The 17072-nt window shown below is 34.2% G+C and overlaps 3 protein-coding genes across 5 annotated transcripts; 1 reads left to right on the forward strand and 2 right to left on the reverse strand.

The window, feature by feature from the left end:
* Positions 1 to 252: 252 nt before the first annotated feature.
* LOC7467350 (N-terminal acetyltransferase A complex catalytic subunit NAA10) lies at positions 253 to 2542 on the forward strand. 2 transcript variants are annotated; one of them, XM_024607931.2, is made up of 3 exons: positions 253 to 640; positions 1093 to 1430; positions 2053 to 2542. In XM_024607931.2, the coding sequence occupies exons 1-2, from the start codon at positions 341 to 343 to the stop codon at positions 1402 to 1404; spliced, it is 612 nt and encodes a 203-aa protein (XP_024463699.2). In that variant the 5' UTR covers positions 253 to 340; the 3' UTR covers positions 1405 to 1430; positions 2053 to 2542. The 2 variants fall into 2 exon arrangements, with proteins under 2 accessions (XP_024463699.2, XP_002314058.3); XM_002314022.4 differs by lacking the exon at positions 2053 to 2542 and having other exon boundaries at positions 1093 to 1618.
* Positions 2543 to 7301: 4759 nt separating this feature from the next.
* Positions 7302 to 10842, reverse strand: LOC7467349 (protein PNS1). Of its 2 annotated transcripts, XM_024609078.2 has the most exons (6): positions 10558 to 10841; positions 10148 to 10429; positions 9920 to 9952; positions 8557 to 9468; positions 8005 to 8238; positions 7302 to 7848 (listed from the first exon to the last, which is right to left on the reverse strand). In XM_024609078.2, exons 1-6 carry the CDS (start codon positions 10573 to 10575, stop codon positions 7666 to 7668), a joined length of 1662 nt encoding a protein of 553 aa, XP_024464846.2. In that variant the 5' UTR covers positions 10576 to 10841; the 3' UTR covers positions 7302 to 7665. The 2 variants fall into 2 exon arrangements, with proteins under 2 accessions (XP_024464846.2, XP_024464847.2); XM_024609079.2 differs by lacking the exon at positions 9920 to 9952 and having other exon boundaries at positions 10558 to 10842.
* A 3306-nt stretch (positions 10843 to 14148) lies between these two features.
* LOC7467348 (uncharacterized) lies at positions 14149 to 16122 on the reverse strand. The gene is made up of 3 exons (XM_002313285.4): positions 15925 to 16122; positions 15775 to 15827; positions 14149 to 14560 (listed from the first exon to the last, which is right to left on the reverse strand). Exons 1-3 carry the CDS (start codon positions 16013 to 16015, stop codon positions 14432 to 14434), a joined length of 273 nt encoding a protein of 90 aa, XP_002313321.3. The 5' UTR covers positions 16016 to 16122; the 3' UTR covers positions 14149 to 14431.
* Positions 16123 to 17072: the final 950 nt, after the last annotated feature.

The following is a 17072-nucleotide window of genomic DNA, read 5'->3' on the forward strand; positions in this document are numbered from 1 at the left end:
CAATGATAAGAGTTTGGGATCAAGAGGTTTGCTCTCTCTGTGGTCTCAGGTTCGAACCCTGTAGTTACTCATACAATGGTCACTGGAGGCTTACATGGTCGTTAACTTCAAGGCCCGTGGGATTAGTCAAAGTACGCGCAAGTTGGCTCGGACACCCACATTAAACTAAAAAAATAAAAATAAAAGTCAATCCCAATTTAATATGATCCCAAACTAAAAATTCCAAATCTAATTTATTAATCAATTGACCTTTTAAGCTTCCCTTGCACTAGTTTTTTTTTTCATTTCCTACAGACAAGGCAAAAACCTAAACCCTAACGACGTCTGAATCTCCTCCAGCATGGTGTGCATAAGGAAGGCGACCATAGACGACTTGTTGGCGATGCAAGCATGCAACTTGCTATGCTTGCCCGAAAATTACCAGATGAAATATTACTTTTACCACATCCTCTCTTGGCCGCATCTCCTCTATGTCGCTGAAGATTACAACGGCCGAATTGTCGGTTACGTTTTGGCCAAAATGGAAGAAGAATCGAACGAGTGTCATGGTCATATCACTTCTCTCGCTGTCCTTCGTACTCACCGTAAGCTTGGCCTCGCTACCAAGCTCATGAACGCCGCCCAAACCGCCATGGAACAGGTCTAAGGATTCAGCCTTTTCTTTCTTGAATTTCGACATCTTTTTGTTTTTTGCACTTGCAATTTCAGGGATTTGAGTGATTAGGTTGTATTTCCTTTTGAATTGCCGAATGAAAAGCATCAATTTTGAGAATAAGGGTTTTTTTGGTTCTTGGAATGTGTGGTGATTTTTTTGTCTGTTTTATGTAGATTCTTGAAGTATTGTGGAATCTAATTGAATGGGTGGATACATTGATAGATATTTTTTATATATATGTTTTATCTGGTTATTAAAATGGCTGTAATTTTTTGGAATCTAATGGAACTATATCGATTTTAAGAGGACATTTTATTATATTTGATTTTTATTTTAGATATAAGGCAATCTTTAGTGATTAGATTTATATGAATCTAGTCATAAATTTGCGTTTTACATTTTGGCCACGTTTCTTATTGATTGAGTTTGTGGAACAGGTATTTGGAGCAGAGTATGTGTCTCTGCATGTGAGGAAGAGTAATCGCGCAGCTTTCAATCTGTATACAGAAACATTAGGCTATAAGATTCATGATGTGGAAGCAAAGTATTATGCAGATGGGGAGGATGCATATGATATGAGGAAGCAGCTGAAGGGAAAGCAGAGTCATCATCATGGTCACCACCACCACCACCACCACCATCACCATGGTGGTGGGTGTTGTTCAGGTGGTGCCAGGCCCATGGAAGCTCGACCAGAATTGAAATCAGAGGCAAAAGCTGGCACCAAGGCAGAATCAAAAACGGGTTGACGGTGAATGGTTGACTAGTTGGAGAAGTGAGTGTTATACTTTTTAGTTATGTTAGAATACTGTTTGTTTGTATCGAGTATTGTAGTTTATTTGTTTAGCTGTGATAATAATGCACTAGAAGACTGGGAGTTGCATTGCTATTTCTATTTACTGCTTCTTTGATATATACCGGGATGACCATGGCCGAGTAATGGTATTTGCACCTTCTTCTCTAGATTTTTTTGTGCCAATTTTGAAATTCTACTGACGCTACCATTCACTATCAATTGTACAACTGCTATAAGTATACAGTATTTACACTTCCCATCCCATTTGTTTGATATCGCAAAAATTGCAAACTGACTGATAGTTTGGTTTCTGTTTATTACAATTCATTTCGTCCAAGTTACTCGAGATGAAATTATAGTTGGACACTTGTGATGCTTTTTAGATTTTGTCAAGACCTCTATGTCTCTCTCACTAGTATGCTTGTGCATTCACCCACTGTGTACGACTATGATATGATGGTAACCTGAGCTTAATGATATTTTGAAGCATGGTAAAGTTGCTTCTCTTTCTGCAGATACTCAGACGAATAAGACTAGTGTTTTTCTGTGTACCATGCCTCTAGATTTGTTTCTCTTTAAGGGTTTTTTTTTTGCTTCAAAGGTATCGTAGATGCCGATTCCGTAGAGGATTGATTGCTGCAGAAAGCTTGCATTTGGATATGGCTTCTGTTATTTGAGGAGCTGCAATAAGGTAGCTGTGCTAGGTGGAAGCTCCACCTCAACTCAAGGCCGCCAAATGCCAGAGAAAACAAAGTTAAATGGTTTTTTTCTTTTTTCTTTTTTCTTTTTCTAAGGTAAATGAAGTTAAATGTCATTGTGTAGCAAGAAATGGATTCAACTAAAGACAAAGGCTCCTGTGACTCGTGAGGGTATGGATGCTCTTCTAGAGTTTGAAACGCGTCTCAATGTGGTAGCGTTGAGTGATAGGGTTGCTGTGACACTAAAGTAATGTGGTTATTAGTAGAAGTTAATGTGCAGCTTCTGCTGTTCAAAGGTGGCTACTGTACCAGTGTAGTTGAGCTAGGTTGAAACTTGAGATTAAACTCCAAATACAAGAACACGAAGTGAAAGATGCCCTACTATTTCTGATAGCAAGAACTGGACTCGAAAGTTATGGTTGGTGTGATCCTCAGGCCTCTTAACTCGCGCATAATCATAAGGCTTAGAGGGCTTGGAACGTCTCTGCGCAGAGTTACCAACGAGGGCTTATCAGCAGAATTTTCCCTCTCATTTATTATTACAGGGAGTTGTTGCCTACTTTAGCAGCGAAAGCGAGCATGGGTGGTTGATTTTCAAAATCTACTCTGGAAAAATTCATGTTCAAGTTGATGGTGAAAACTCTGAAAGCTTGCTACCGTCTTTCATGGCGTGACAAAAACTTCCTCCTCTTTAAGGACACCGGGACAAGAAAAGGATGAGCATTATATGCATCGCACCTGTAGGTTGTTAATGAAACTTGGGAGAGTGCGAATTGGCAATTCAATTACAGTAGTCCTCAGAATTCCTTTGACTACCACCTGCAAAGGGCAGAAACCGTGGACATCTTTCGTCACAAAGTGGCTAGTTATGCACGCCAAAATAAAGAATTCTCATGCGGAATAATGAACTCAAAAAATTAAAAAAAAAAGTTTAAAGAGAAAAAAGTTCAGAATTAAAAGCAAGGAGAAAAAAGAGAAAAAAAAAAGAATGGGGGTTGAAAAAATATAAAAGTCTGCAATTTTTATTCTATTCATAAAAAACTATCTAACATTTAGAAAAGATATAAATATTAAAATTCTAACTAGAACAAATGATTGGATTTATAATATATTAAATAAAATATCTAATAATAATTAAATTAAACCTAACAAATAAAGTCTGATTAATGAACCTTATCTAATGATGTAGGTTACTAGGTTACTCTCTGTATAAAAAATATCTCGGATCCGGTGTCTCTATCAAATTCTCAAAGCTCATAAAATAATGATTCATAAAATAATGAATAAGAGAGGGCAAGAATGGCTCGCTGAGTTGACCAGGCTCTCTTCTGGAAACTCTTCCAGGTTAAGTTGCTAGGATCAGGCAACAAATTGAAAATAAAATCTTATCCATAGCATTATTATTTTCATAAATAACGTGATCAACTGACCGAATAAAGAGTCCCAGAAAGAAACTCTACCTAATCCACTCACAATGCTAATATATTTTAAAGAAAAAAACTGTCCAATTTCTTTTTATCTAATTATATGAAGGAAAAGAAATGTTTTTGCAGGGCCGGTGGAAGTCAAGGGATGGTGCTGGAGGCTTGTTGACAAAAATAGAAGGAAAAAAAAGAAGCATTATCAAGGCCACGCGAGAGAAAGGGAAGCCAGAATCCTAGTCTCTAATCTACTCTACAACTCTCTTGTCATTGTATGAACAGGAATGGTCAATAATTGAGAACAGTGGCCTGCCCCTCCTCCTGTTTGATGGCTGTCATTTTCTGTACTGGGTTTCTTGATAATGGATTGCATCAGCCGTCGCTTATGAGCATCGTGTAAAGCTACAAAGACTAGAGATGTATTTCTATACGAAGTTTATAGAATACACGTTACGCTTGCTCATGGAAGAGAGAGAGAGAGAGAGAGAGAGAGAGAGGAGTCGTCGCGTCTACTGAGAAGTCATCAATGGGGTTTCCTGGTTTTGAAAAGAAAAGCGACAGCAGATTTATCCATTTCAGATTTGCTAAAACAAGCAAAGGCTTGTTAACCAAGAAATTCCTTGGCTGTCTCTTTTTTTCTCTCTTATCTTATAACTTGCAAACAGTGTGGCTTCAACACCGATTAATGTTTTTGGACTTCAAAGTTGATTACTTAATTGTCAAATCTTGAACTATTGTTGTAGAATATTTGATCTGTAAAATATTAAAAAACTAATTATCCATGTGTTGAATTATTTTTATCTGATTTGTTGGGTTTGATATTTTTTTTTTACAGGAAATTGAGAGGCCATGTTTTTTTTTAAAAAAATAAATAAATAGGTCTAGAGACACAAAAACATGCGATTTTATTATGCTAAGAAAAAAACGACTAAATAAATAGGTCTAGATCTTATTTATTTAATAAAATAAATAAGCTGTTTTTATTTCTTAAGTGCAGAATAAAACGACTAAAATAACATTAAAAGCAAAAATTAAAACTGATGTTAATAGGAGTTTTTATATTTTCGCAATGGTTTTTTTATTATTATTATAATATCAGCCAAGAAAAAAATAAAAAGATAGGTGTGTGTACAGTACCAAGAGGCACTCGCGCACTTTAAGCGGCATGTGCAAGGCCTCCCGGCATCTAGAAAATGCTATTTTGTCGTGTTGTTGGTAGCATCACCGTGTCTTCTTCGTGTGGAGTGGTTCGTGTTGGTGTTAGAGGTCCAGTTGATCGTCGGTGAACCTTCTTTTCTTTTCTTTTTTTCTCTCCTCCCCCGAAAATCATAGCTTTAGCCTCTTTTTGTTATTGACTTTTTTGTAGACGTTTTATTTATTTTTAATTTCATCCTTTAATCATGATTTATTAAATATTATATTTTCAATTTAGTCCTTTTGCTTTTGAATTCTATTTTTTTTTCCTTGTTCATTTTGTAAAAGTCTCATTAGTTTTTAATTTCATCATTTAATCTAAATTGATGATATTGTGTTTTTCAATTTGATCCTCGTTATTTTGATTTTTAATTTTTTTTTCTGATCATCTTGTAAAATTTATTATTCCTTTTAATTTCATCATTTAATAATTTTTATATTTATTTTTATGCCAATTTTAATCATCCTTATTTTAATATTTTTTTTTATGATCATCTTGTAAAAGTTATTTTTTGATTTATATGTACAGATTAATTTAAACACTCATATTAATAATAATAAAAAAACTCAAACCCGTAACAATGTAGCCATTAGTAACACCATCAAGATCAAGAAAGAAGATCAAGAAAGCAGGCTTTTTTCTTTTTTTTTTCTTTTTTCCTGGCATGGGTTTTCTTTTCCCACACCGTTCTCGAGATTTTTATTTTTATTTGTACAATGGTTTCAAGCTATTGCATTTCTCTCTCTTATCAATTCAAGAGTTGCACTCTTAAAATAGGAAAAAAGAAGAACAGGACATATTCAATGGATTGTTTGGTCTGAAAACCAGGCTCTCCTTCACAACATGTAAGAAACATCGTCATCAAAATAGTATCCCAAGTTGTTCTGCACTGTCTCCGCCATCACTACCACCTCATAATTAAGATTTTATTTTCATAGAATTGAAACCCTAAATGCTTCTCTTTCAGGTGAAACCCTAAAGATGAAGGAGGAGCCCATCTCTGGTTCACGACTACTAGCACCATTTCCTACTTCGTTAACAAAACTTAACAAAGCATATCACCTCCTGTGGCTTGGCATGGCTTGGTTTGTAAACAGATTTACTTTCTAAGCTGGGTTCCGATTGAAATTGCATGATCAAATTTCTTTCTTCAGTAAATAAACTCAATTAAAACAAATATTTATACTATTATTATATTATAGAATACAATAGAAGAGGTGAGTGTTTTACTGTATACTCGTCTCCGGCTCGCGCTGAGATAAAGGAATTGTGGATTATACTGTGCTTTCACAAGTCTTTACTAGTGTTCATGAGGCATGAAAAGTTAACATGATTTTTTTAAAAAAAAATTATTATTTTTTTTATTTTTTTATCGGGTTATTACGATTTCATGATTTGAATTTTAGATTTAATAAGATATCTTGGGTTGACTCGATCTTTATTACTGAGATTACAAGTTATGATCCTAACCTGGTTTAACCAGGATCAATTTTTTTATGTTATTTTTTTATCCCATTTCATTTTTCCATCTTGACTGGCCTGTGAATTGAGATATATAGTTTGTTTAATTTAATTAATTTTTTCAAGTTATTCTAATTACCTTTCTTTTTAAATTTGATTAATCTACTATCGTTTTCTATTTTTTTTTCTATTTAGTTGAAATAGAGTAAGCTTATTTAACTCAATCGGATCCATAATCCGAGTCATATATATTTTTTAAAACATTCTTGTAATAGCTAAACATTATTTTTTGCACAAAAATAATAGTCTAGCCTTGCGGTAATATGCGGACACCAAGTGTAGTCTACTATGTAGTTCATTATAATAAATTGAGAAGGTCTAAAGAGTGTTTGTAAATTGTAATAATAGTGGATGTTTTTTTTTAAAGTGTTTTTTGTTTGAAAACATATTAAAATATTTATTTTGTTTTTTTAAATTTGTTTTTGATATTAGTATAATAAAACAACTTAAAAATATAAAAAATTAAAAAAATTCATGTGGAAGACAAGTTTTTGTAATATTTTAAACAACTTAAAACAACTGAAATAATGTTTCAAAAACCTATCAAGTTGGCCAGCTCTTCGTACCTCTTTTTTCTCCTTTTGACAAGTTTTTGTAATATTTTAAGGAAGACAAACCAAACACGTTGCCCGTTGGAAGCATTATTTTAGTTAAGCCAACACCATATTTTAATCCTGACACGGTGGTGTGTGTGGAGGAGCGCTTTTAAAAGTCTTCGATTTTTAATAGATTTAAATTATTTTTTTATATTTTAATCTGTTTTGATGCTTCACTGTTAAAATTAAATTTTTAAAAATTAAAAAAATATTATTTTAATATATTTTTAAATAAAAACCAGTGTGAAAAACAATTTCTATGACAGTTGTATCACTTTCAAAAGAAGTTGTCAATCATTCCTCAAGGAGGTTTCTTACAAGTTACAAGTTTATATTGAAAGATTAATAAATATTTAATACCACATCTAAATTAAGCAGTAATGGGTTGTTTTAGCATATAGAGAGAGAGAGAGAAGTAATTAGTGATTAAATAATGGTGAAGCTTTTATCAATTATTACTTCCATGGAATATCCTAAAAGTATATGCAAAGGACAAGACCAAGAAGACAATTTTCATTGGTAGCCTTGTTGATTTGGAATCCCAGTGGGCTCTCCACAATTCAGGAACACCCAATAAAAGAGTATTTGAGCTTTCATATTCACCAGCACCAGCACCAGCACCAGCAACTCAGCCATTCAAGTCGACAGATCACCTCAAGTTTAACTGGCTCGAGCCAAGTCCTTGGACCCCCAACCCCTAAAAGTGACCAAGGGAATGGTACATTTCTGAAAGTATGCGATCAGGCTGCGACCACAAAATTCCTTAACTTCTTGGGGAAGATATCATGCCTCAGCTGCTGAAAATCTACGGGGCACTCGAGGCGTGGCCGCGGCAACACCGCGATCGGCCATCATCCTTTGATGATCCTGGATGGTTTTATCAAACAATATGTTGCTAGGATTTTCTGCGTAGCAAACATAGTAACAGCTCACACAGGCATGCGGCACTGCCATGGCAATCCTGGTCTGACATATCAAATTAAACAATGAATTATGTTAATCAACTTCTTGGTTGAAAAAAGATTCTTCAGTATAGATTATAGAATGTCCAAGTTGATCACATGATCTGAGCACAAGGTCGAGTAAATAAAGTATAGAATTTGTCAAATAAGAGCTACCAACCATGAGGTATCCAATGAAAAAGGACAGGAGCGAGAGAGTAGCAGTGAAGGTTTGATGCACTCTGGCAGTCCAAGCAGCCACAACAATAACGCAAATGGATCCACTGCATACACCTGTGAGGAAGCAAATCGAGCTGGTTATGTCCGAGTCGACAATGGATTCCATTCCTTGTCTTACAAATAGTTGCCAGGTGTCTTGTGACGCCTGCACAAATCCTTTTCCATATGTGGCTACCTGGGACAAAGGTTTAGAGGATCAATCGATCTGAGATGGCCATACTAAGAATGGAGTTTTATAGATGATGTGAATCGGACCACAATAAACAGTGGAGATGATAACTCAGGCAAAAGACAGGTAACTCGGCTATCAGAAAAAGGCAACAAAAAAATGTTCGTGAACTAAGCAATAACTTTTCAAAACTGATTTGCCTGCAATGCCAGATTATATACATGTGCTTCAACTCGAGCAGAGCGCCCATTTTAGGATTTCTTACAAGAAACCAAGCAAACGGTAAGTAAATTTGTTGGGGTGAAGTTTTAAAAGAGATATTACCTGTACAAAGGCCCAGCTGTTGCCATATCTGAAGATAGACTGCATAACATTAAGACAGCAATGAGCACAAGAAAACATGAATTCATCCTCTCCCTCTAGCAAATTCAAACCCCGAACAACAACTCTCAGTGCTTCAATAGTAGGCACAAAAAGAGACCCCAAACAAGCACTTCCAAGGTTCTGAGTAAAAGCTCTTTGGAAACAATTCTGAGGGATAGATTGCATTCCTCGAAGATAATATAGAGCGATCACCCTACTAACAGTCAAATTAACGATGTTCCTCATAACTTCTGCAGTCCAAGCCAAGCTTAAAACCAATACAGTAATTACCAAAGGAGTAAAGTAGAAATTCATGGCTCCAATTACAGCTAAAATCCACAAAGACATCCACAAGAATCCAACTCCAAGCATCCAATAAGTGGGTTGGTTCAAATCACCGAATTTTGGAACCGGTTCAAGCGATTTAATCAAAATCTCGGTGCAAAATCCAATTCTCTGGGTAACCCAACAAGCATATAAGCCATTGCCAATTGCGAAAGCAATAAGACAAACTCCAACACCATCGGTAGAAGCCCTTTGGAAGCAAATTAAAAGAATTCCGGCTGATAACGACAAGATAAAAGAGCTCCACAATATGAAGGGAACCATGATCCTGGGCCATTGTCTAACCGCCTTTTGCCATACAAACGCAAGAGTAATGCTTAATAGAGATGCTGTTTCAACTTGTGGGAGGTAAAACTTCAATATCCTCCTCTCTTTCCTTTTAAAACTCTCTGAAGCTTCTATTAGTCCTTGAATTCCCTTGAATATAAGGAAAGATACTAGCCCAACAGCGGCAACCATGTGAAAGACAAACAGAAACAGAGATATTTTGTTGGTGTATCTTCTTGAATTCAATGTTGTTTGTGATGGCTGGTCACAAAGCGGGAAACCCAGAAATATTTCAGATCAGTAACTTCAAAAATCAGCAAAAGTTCTATTTTTTGCTAGAGAGAGGGGGGGGGAACAGGGAGGGAGCATATAACTACTTTCTTGTTAAATTTATATAACTGATTTGAAAAACAATAAAGAATTTATGAAGCCCTTTCTATATCCTATAAACATACTAATAAAGTTCAAATTAATTGCTTTAAAAAAAAAACAGTTTGAATAACACAGACCAAAACTTAGAAAAATATCTGGTAAAAAATGTTCAAGATTTCTTCATAATCACCCGAATTTAGTAATCACTGCTAAATTCAGAAAGCAAAAACCTTCAAAAAACTAAAAATCAAAACTTTAAAACAAAAAAGAAAGAAAGAAAAAGGAGCTGAAGCTATCTTGTACAAGAGTAGTAACTGTGAAAAGCAAGAAATTAACTTACTTGAGGGATTGGTGCAGAACGAGGCAGAGAAGTCTGAGAAGGAGAAGGAAAAATGTTCAAGATTTCTTCATAATCAACCGAGTTTAGTAATCACTGCTAAATTCAGAAAGCAAAAACCTTCAAAAAACTAAAAATCAAAACTTTAAAACAAAAAAAGAAAGAAAGAAAAAGGAGCTGAAGCTATCTTGTACATGAGTAGTAACTGTAAAGAGCAAGAAATTAACTTACTTGTCGGATTGGTGCAGAACGAGGCAGAGAAGTCTGAGAAGGAGAAGGAGTGGGCATTCTGGAAGAACCACCGATGACAATCCTCAAAGGGTTTGTTGGGTTCAACCTTTGCATCATTGCCACATGAGAACCTCCAAACTGGTTATTTACATCAAAGTTACTGCTGTCTATCACCTTTTCTTGGACACCCAACACTTCTCCTTTGTCCACATCTCCCCCCTCTTCTTTCCTCTCATTTCCCTCCTCCTCCTCCTCTCTCCTCTCACTCTCTCTCTCTACCACCTAAGAAGAATAAAAATCCTGAAACCGTGAGCAACTCAAACAAGACACCAACCAAGTAAAAATTTAAAAATAAAAAATAAAAAATAAAACGTGAAGTTATAGAAAGTAATTGCGGTATCCTGTCTTACAGGTTCTGCAGCGCCCATAATGGTGGTGGTAGTGACGTCAGCTTCCCGGTGGCGGCTGCTATGGTGTGGTGATGTATGTATGTATAAAATATGTTGATGGATATATTGTTGGGATCATGGCTGTCTTTTTGGGTAGGTGATATATGGTGGCGATGCTGCTATGTCTTTTTTATTTTCCTTTTTTTTCCCCTGTAATTTTGAGGACATACTTTTATTATATTACCGCATAATCTCAGAATATTGACGACCGAGCACACGTAAATCAACTGACACGAGGCTGCTGTAGTTTGATAAGAGAGCTTTGTCATCTTTATAGCTCTGCTCAGCTCGAATCTATATTATTCGAAGCTACTTCTGTATAATTACCGGGTACCAGAGGGTCAAACAGTCTCGGAATATTGCAGAAACAACACGTGCCTTTTATATAGTGTAATACACGCACCAATGAGAGGGGAACTGCTTAATAGTTAGGTACTTAGGTGTGTCATGAATCGATAGGGCACGTGTACTGAGGTTTTTACTGAGTATATACATCGTAGGTTATGGATGCGGGGTTTGATAATGTGATCAACGGCTTAGATTTCTTTGTGATGGCTGTGTTGATGATGAGAGCGAAGAACCGTGGATGTTGACTTCCGAGAAGGAGAAGGAGAGGCATCATCCAAGCAGATACTGTTATGTACCTTGTCGTGTTGTGTAATAATAATACACTAATAAGTTAGCTTCCTCTCTCTCTCTCTCTCTCTCTCTCTCTCTAAATTAATTGTGCTGTTTGGTACTATTATTTTTTTGGCTGACGTGAGCTTCACTTGTAGCTAATAAAGTAAAAAAAAAAAAAAAACTTAAGGAAGGGTACAATATTTAGATATCGTTTGGATATTATTTCGGATAAAGTGGACGATGGAAACATTAAAGATAAGGTAGAAAAGAAAATATAGATAAAATTATATTTGATTGTGATGAATAAGATAGAGTGATTGTTGATATATATTATGTTTGGTTACGATTGATAAGATATAATTAATAATGTTTAAAAATATAAAAAGTTTATTTCATTCTTAATATATATTGTTATCAAATTTTTATATTTTAAAAATAATTAGATATTATTTTTACTTTAATTTATATTAAGTATTGAAATTAACAATACTATAATAACTCTAGTTGCAAAATTAGGATTGGTCTGACGGGTTGACCCGTTTCGAGTCAATCTAGGGTCTGATTTGATTCGAGGTAAAAAAAAAGCAGATGAAGGATTTTATGTTCTATGATTAAGGCAACGATAACGCCCAGGGTAGTGAATTAAGTGTTACACTAATATTAACAAATAATACAATTTAACTAAGTTAAACACAATAACCAATGCCATAATTAAATTGCTTAAAACAAATAGGTCGGGGAAAGAATTTGCTAGCTTGCTTTTTAGCGTGGTTCGACAAGCCTATATTCACATCTCAAGTACCAAACCGGTATTGAATATTGTATTCCCTTGTTAGTCCAAGTCCAAGAGTAAAATTGCCACTTGATAAATTCACACCAATATTTTTATGCCACTTGAAGATATTTTCCCCTGAAGATCTTTCTCTCACATGAAGACATGCTTTCTTAAAAAAAAAAAATCTTGGTGAAAATACCTCACCAATGTCAATATTTTTTTACCTAACTCTTAAAGGTTTACAAAAGTGATTTTGTTATTACAATTAACTTTATTTATAGAGTATAATACAATTCAAAGTTTTAATATTTTTGTATTTCACAAGATAACACTTAAAGGATTTGAAGGTGTTTGAGTGTATTGAGTACGGGATTAAATTCTCTTATGCTGAAATATGAAATATGAAGCTTTTAATTACATCAATTAGAGTATAATAAAAAATTGATGATTATTATGTGTTTTTGCTCTTGAATTAGCTTGTATATCATATGGGTTCGGATCATCTTCTTGATTTTACAATAAGACAAGCTATTTATGTGTTTCTAGCATAAACTAAACGTTTATAGCCGTTACAGTTTCACTGGCGATTGGAACGGTCAACTGGTGTCGACTAGTTCTTGCAGAACTCTCAAGTGCTCATCACGGGTAACAAACGGTTGACCGGTTGATGCAGAATTCCAAATCTATCAGTTTCAACCTAGGTGAATTTTTAGAACTATCTGTGTCTTTTTATCGATTATTATAAATGTATTCATGGTGAAGGGAGTGGATTAATTTTAATTTTGTGCTATTATGATAAGTTATAAGATTTACATAAAGCACTAAAATAAATATTTATTTCCTTAGTCTTCAACATGCTTTTTTCTTGGACTTCTTTCTGATTTTTTCTCATGAAATCTTATATGTTGATTGATATGATGTTTGTATAAATATATTTAAAATTTATTCTCAACCAAGCATATTATCAGTCAAATTTTCTTATTATTGTCATCGTCAAAATATATATAAAAATAAATATGTGACCTAAAGGTTAATGATATTGAATCGACTTAACCCAGTCAAAAATCCAGGTCAACCCGGGATAAAATACGGGTCAAAATCCCATTGTTTTTTTTTTTAAAAAAAGAATATGGTCGAAAGAAGGTTTTTTTTTTCTTTTCTTTTTAATATCAGGTTAACCGGATTGACCTTTCCAACCCATAATCTTAATCAAGTTTTGGGTTAATTCCTAAGTCGGGTTTTAAAATTATAATAAATATTATCTATTAAGACTATTTTTTTTTTTTTTTTTTGTAATTGTACAAAGATTCCATCCCTATCTCGCTAACCATTAGACTTGAATGAGAAAAAAAGGATCTTTTAACAAAAGCTGTTTTTTTAGTTGTATAAAAAAAGTACTCCATGGAAAGGAAGCTTGTTTATGGTATCGTGGTAATATTTTTTTTTAAATGTTTTTTTATTAAAAAAATATATTTTTAAATAATTTGTTGTGGACATCAATATATATAAAATAAATAAATAAATAAAAATAAAATTCCAAGAATTTTAAAAAACACCGTCAAAATTATTTCGTTGCGCCATCACATAGAGCCCAAATCCCCGACGTAGGTGCGTGACGGGTCAAGGAAGACTTGGGTTGGGGTCATGTTTTCTTCCATTTAGACAACCTTGGCCACCATGTGGATTGTGGCCATTCAAAACGAGTCACGTGCCAGAAAGCTAATACTTGTAAAAGGGTAACCAATACCTTTTTGCCACTTTTTGAAGCCAGTCAATTAATCAGACAAACTTGTGGGCGATCTGGGTGGTTAATGTCTGTGGGTCTGATTGAATAAGATTGAGAATCGAGATAGCATGCGGATGACTAGGATCCACCTCAATTCTGTCTCGTCTCACTCAAAACAGTTGCAGTGGAAAATGATGGGACAGCAACAATTGGCAAGCCCAGCCGCCCTACAGGGTGTTCAACATTACAGCTAGAACACTGTTTGTTCAAAATTAATATATACTGGGAAAAACTCGATTACACAAGAAGGTATTAGTCTCCCTCGGCTCCCCTCGCCTTGAAGATTGACGACCGTTGATTCTTTGAATGGAAATTCGTTACCTCTCTCATTTGGAATGGAAAAATAGCCATCTCAAGTTTCAACCAAAAGTTAAAGAGGATAAAAACTTGATTACTATTTCTATTATCAATACAGCATACTAAATCAATACTTCATAGCCATAGCAGCAGTCTCCTATGTCCGCACCAGATTACCAAAACTTGTATAGATAGGGGCTAAAAGGAAATAAGGTTTACATTCAACTAATCAACCATTTATATCCAAGTCGGGCAAAACTCTCATATCCAATCTAATATACTGTCAAAACTGATTGAGAGACCTCCTCCCAACTAAACATGAAAAAGGCACAAAGCAAAGCATACATTTTGCAGCATCAAGTTTCTTTCTTTGCAGCTCTTGCTGGTTCTGGTGGTGGTTTGACAATGCTTAGTTGACCACCTTCCTTGTTTGCAGCAGTAGCTGCTTTGATCTCGTTACAGTTGTTGATGAACTTGCTTAGCTCCTGGCCCACATCAAAGATAACATAGATCAGCAATCACTGAACCACACAAAGATTCAAGAGGTCACCATGCACACAATAGACCACACATACAGTTACAAAATACGATGACAGCAATAGTTGTGATGCCAGTCACCAGAAAATAGGCAGATATAGGCTAACTTCAGCTTACTAACCATGCTACAAGAACTTTTGGGTGATCTTATACGATCCAAGCTCATGTGAGAATTAACTGACGTTGAGTGATCTGCTATCTCACCTTGGAGACCAGAAGGGTAACGTATAACTACAATCTTGATCTTTCAGAGTATAATTCTACCCCCGGATCCATGAAAAATCCCTTGATTGAATAATTTGAATTCCTTTTGTTGTATTAAGAAAGATTTACTCATAAAAACAGTCAATTTAACAGTATAGACAATCAAAATCTAGGCATCACCCTTTCCCCAACTGATAAAACAGAATGGAAGGACTCTCTAGATGAACAAAGATAATCCGAACAAAGCACCGAGAAAGATCACAGATTGGGTTTTGAAAAAACAATACCCAAAAAGCAAACTACAGCAATAGATATGGTAGTATTTTTACAACTTCGATTCTTCATGAAAGTCTTCAGCAATTCTTGCACATCCTCATTAAAAAAAAAACAGATAAAAGGAATAAAAGATGAAGAAGGAGCAGAGGACTGGCTTGGATTCTACAAGAGCAGTTGCACAGTATAATCTCCACATATGGGAAAATAACCATCTCTTACATCTCCACAATAATCAAATTCTGCAGCTGGAAAAAACTATATATAAAAAAAGCAGAAGACAAAAACACAAGAGAATTTCTCCAGAACTGCATAAAGTGACTAGCTGAACCAGCCACCAAATCTAACAAAACTGGAACAGTTATAGCGTCAGCTCATACTCAGCGCCCACTGTAATAAGAACGCTGGTAATCAGTAGTAGACGCATAATTATAACCCAAAGAACAAGTTTATCTGGGTTTTAAACTCTTCAATAAATCAAAGTGCATCTTAAAGAAGCTGTGAATACAAAACAAATCTGTAGTACATGCTTCACTCTTACAAGGTACACTAGTTTTCAAATCAATAGATATAGTAATCTATCAGTAAGGAAATACAAAATTTCCAATGCAAGTCAGAGCATCCGCTAATTGACTTTTAGCAATATCACCAAGCAGTAACAGTTTACAAAATTGAGCAATCATACCCTATCAGCATCCATCTCCTTCGTAAAATTTGTTGGCTTCACAAATCTCTTCCCTGCAATAAAAATTTAGAGATTTATTTATTTAATCTTCTTGAAACTAATAAATAAAATACACAGTTTTAGAGATTGCAAGGAAGCAAACAATCTGACCTTTGCGGATGTGAGTGATTTTCCCATGGCGATTAGGTGGGACTGTTTTCTTCTTCTGTTGGCCTTTGAATAGATTGTTTTTTTGTGTCATCGCAGATGTTAGGGTTTTTCACTTTCTGCTGCTGCTGCTTCTTCTTCTTCTATGACTTTTTAGGGTTTGAGTCCACGGCCACATTTCGTTGACCGCTTGATCGATAAAATAATTTGTTACAAAACCGACATGCCATTGTTTCTAACGACGCGTAGTTTAGTCGCTGAATTTATTTTTTTGGGGGGGGGAGGGGGGGTATAAAGTATAAACAGAATTTTTTTTAAATTTTGATTTAGCAAAAAATTCAATGTTTTCAGGATGGAGGTGGTGTTTGAAATTACTGTCGAGTTATGTTTTCTAAAAAATTTAAACTTATTTCTAGTTTTAAATTTATTTTTTTAATATTTTTTTATTGTTTTGATGTGATGATATTAAAAATATATTTTTAAAAAATAAAAAATATATTATTTTAATATATTTTTAAATAAAAAAAACTTTAAAATCAATATTTATAATACTCCCAAATATTTATTATAAATACTCACGTTTATAATATAAAAAATAAATAAATACAGTAAAAATAGAAATAATGAAGAGAGGAGTTTTTTTATTTATTTTTTTCTTTTCTGTCTATCTCTTTCTATTTATAATATAAATATTAATAGTTTAATATGGGGGTTGAAAAATTCTATGTTTTCAAGTTATGCGGTGTTTGGAATCGTACTTGAGCCGTATTTAAAAAAGAATTAGTTTTAAATTAAATTTTTTATTATTTTAATGTTAAGAATAAATTTTAAAAGAGAAGAATTTTTTTTTCCAATTCTTCCTGTTTTATTTTTCTTTTCTGTTTATCTCTTTTCTATTTATAATATAAATATTAATAGTTGAGCTTATAAAATTTTCTTGTAACGAAGGGTTCTTCTCTTTAATTGAGTTAGCTTGATTCGAACCTGTTTTGATGGATTTTATAATAAGGTTACTCAAGCATCTACCAAGTAATATGACAATTTCTTACATTCCATCATATATATATATATATATATATATATATATATATTAAAAGATACTCTTAGCGTCTGTATTATATTAAGATTAGAACTTAAATCTAAAATAATTT

The sequence above is a fragment of the Populus trichocarpa genome, chromosome 9 (genome assembly GCF_000002775.5).
Source record: "Populus trichocarpa isolate Nisqually-1 chromosome 9, P.trichocarpa_v4.1, whole genome shotgun sequence".
Lineage (NCBI taxonomy): Eukaryota > Viridiplantae > Streptophyta > Magnoliopsida > Malpighiales > Salicaceae > Populus > Populus trichocarpa.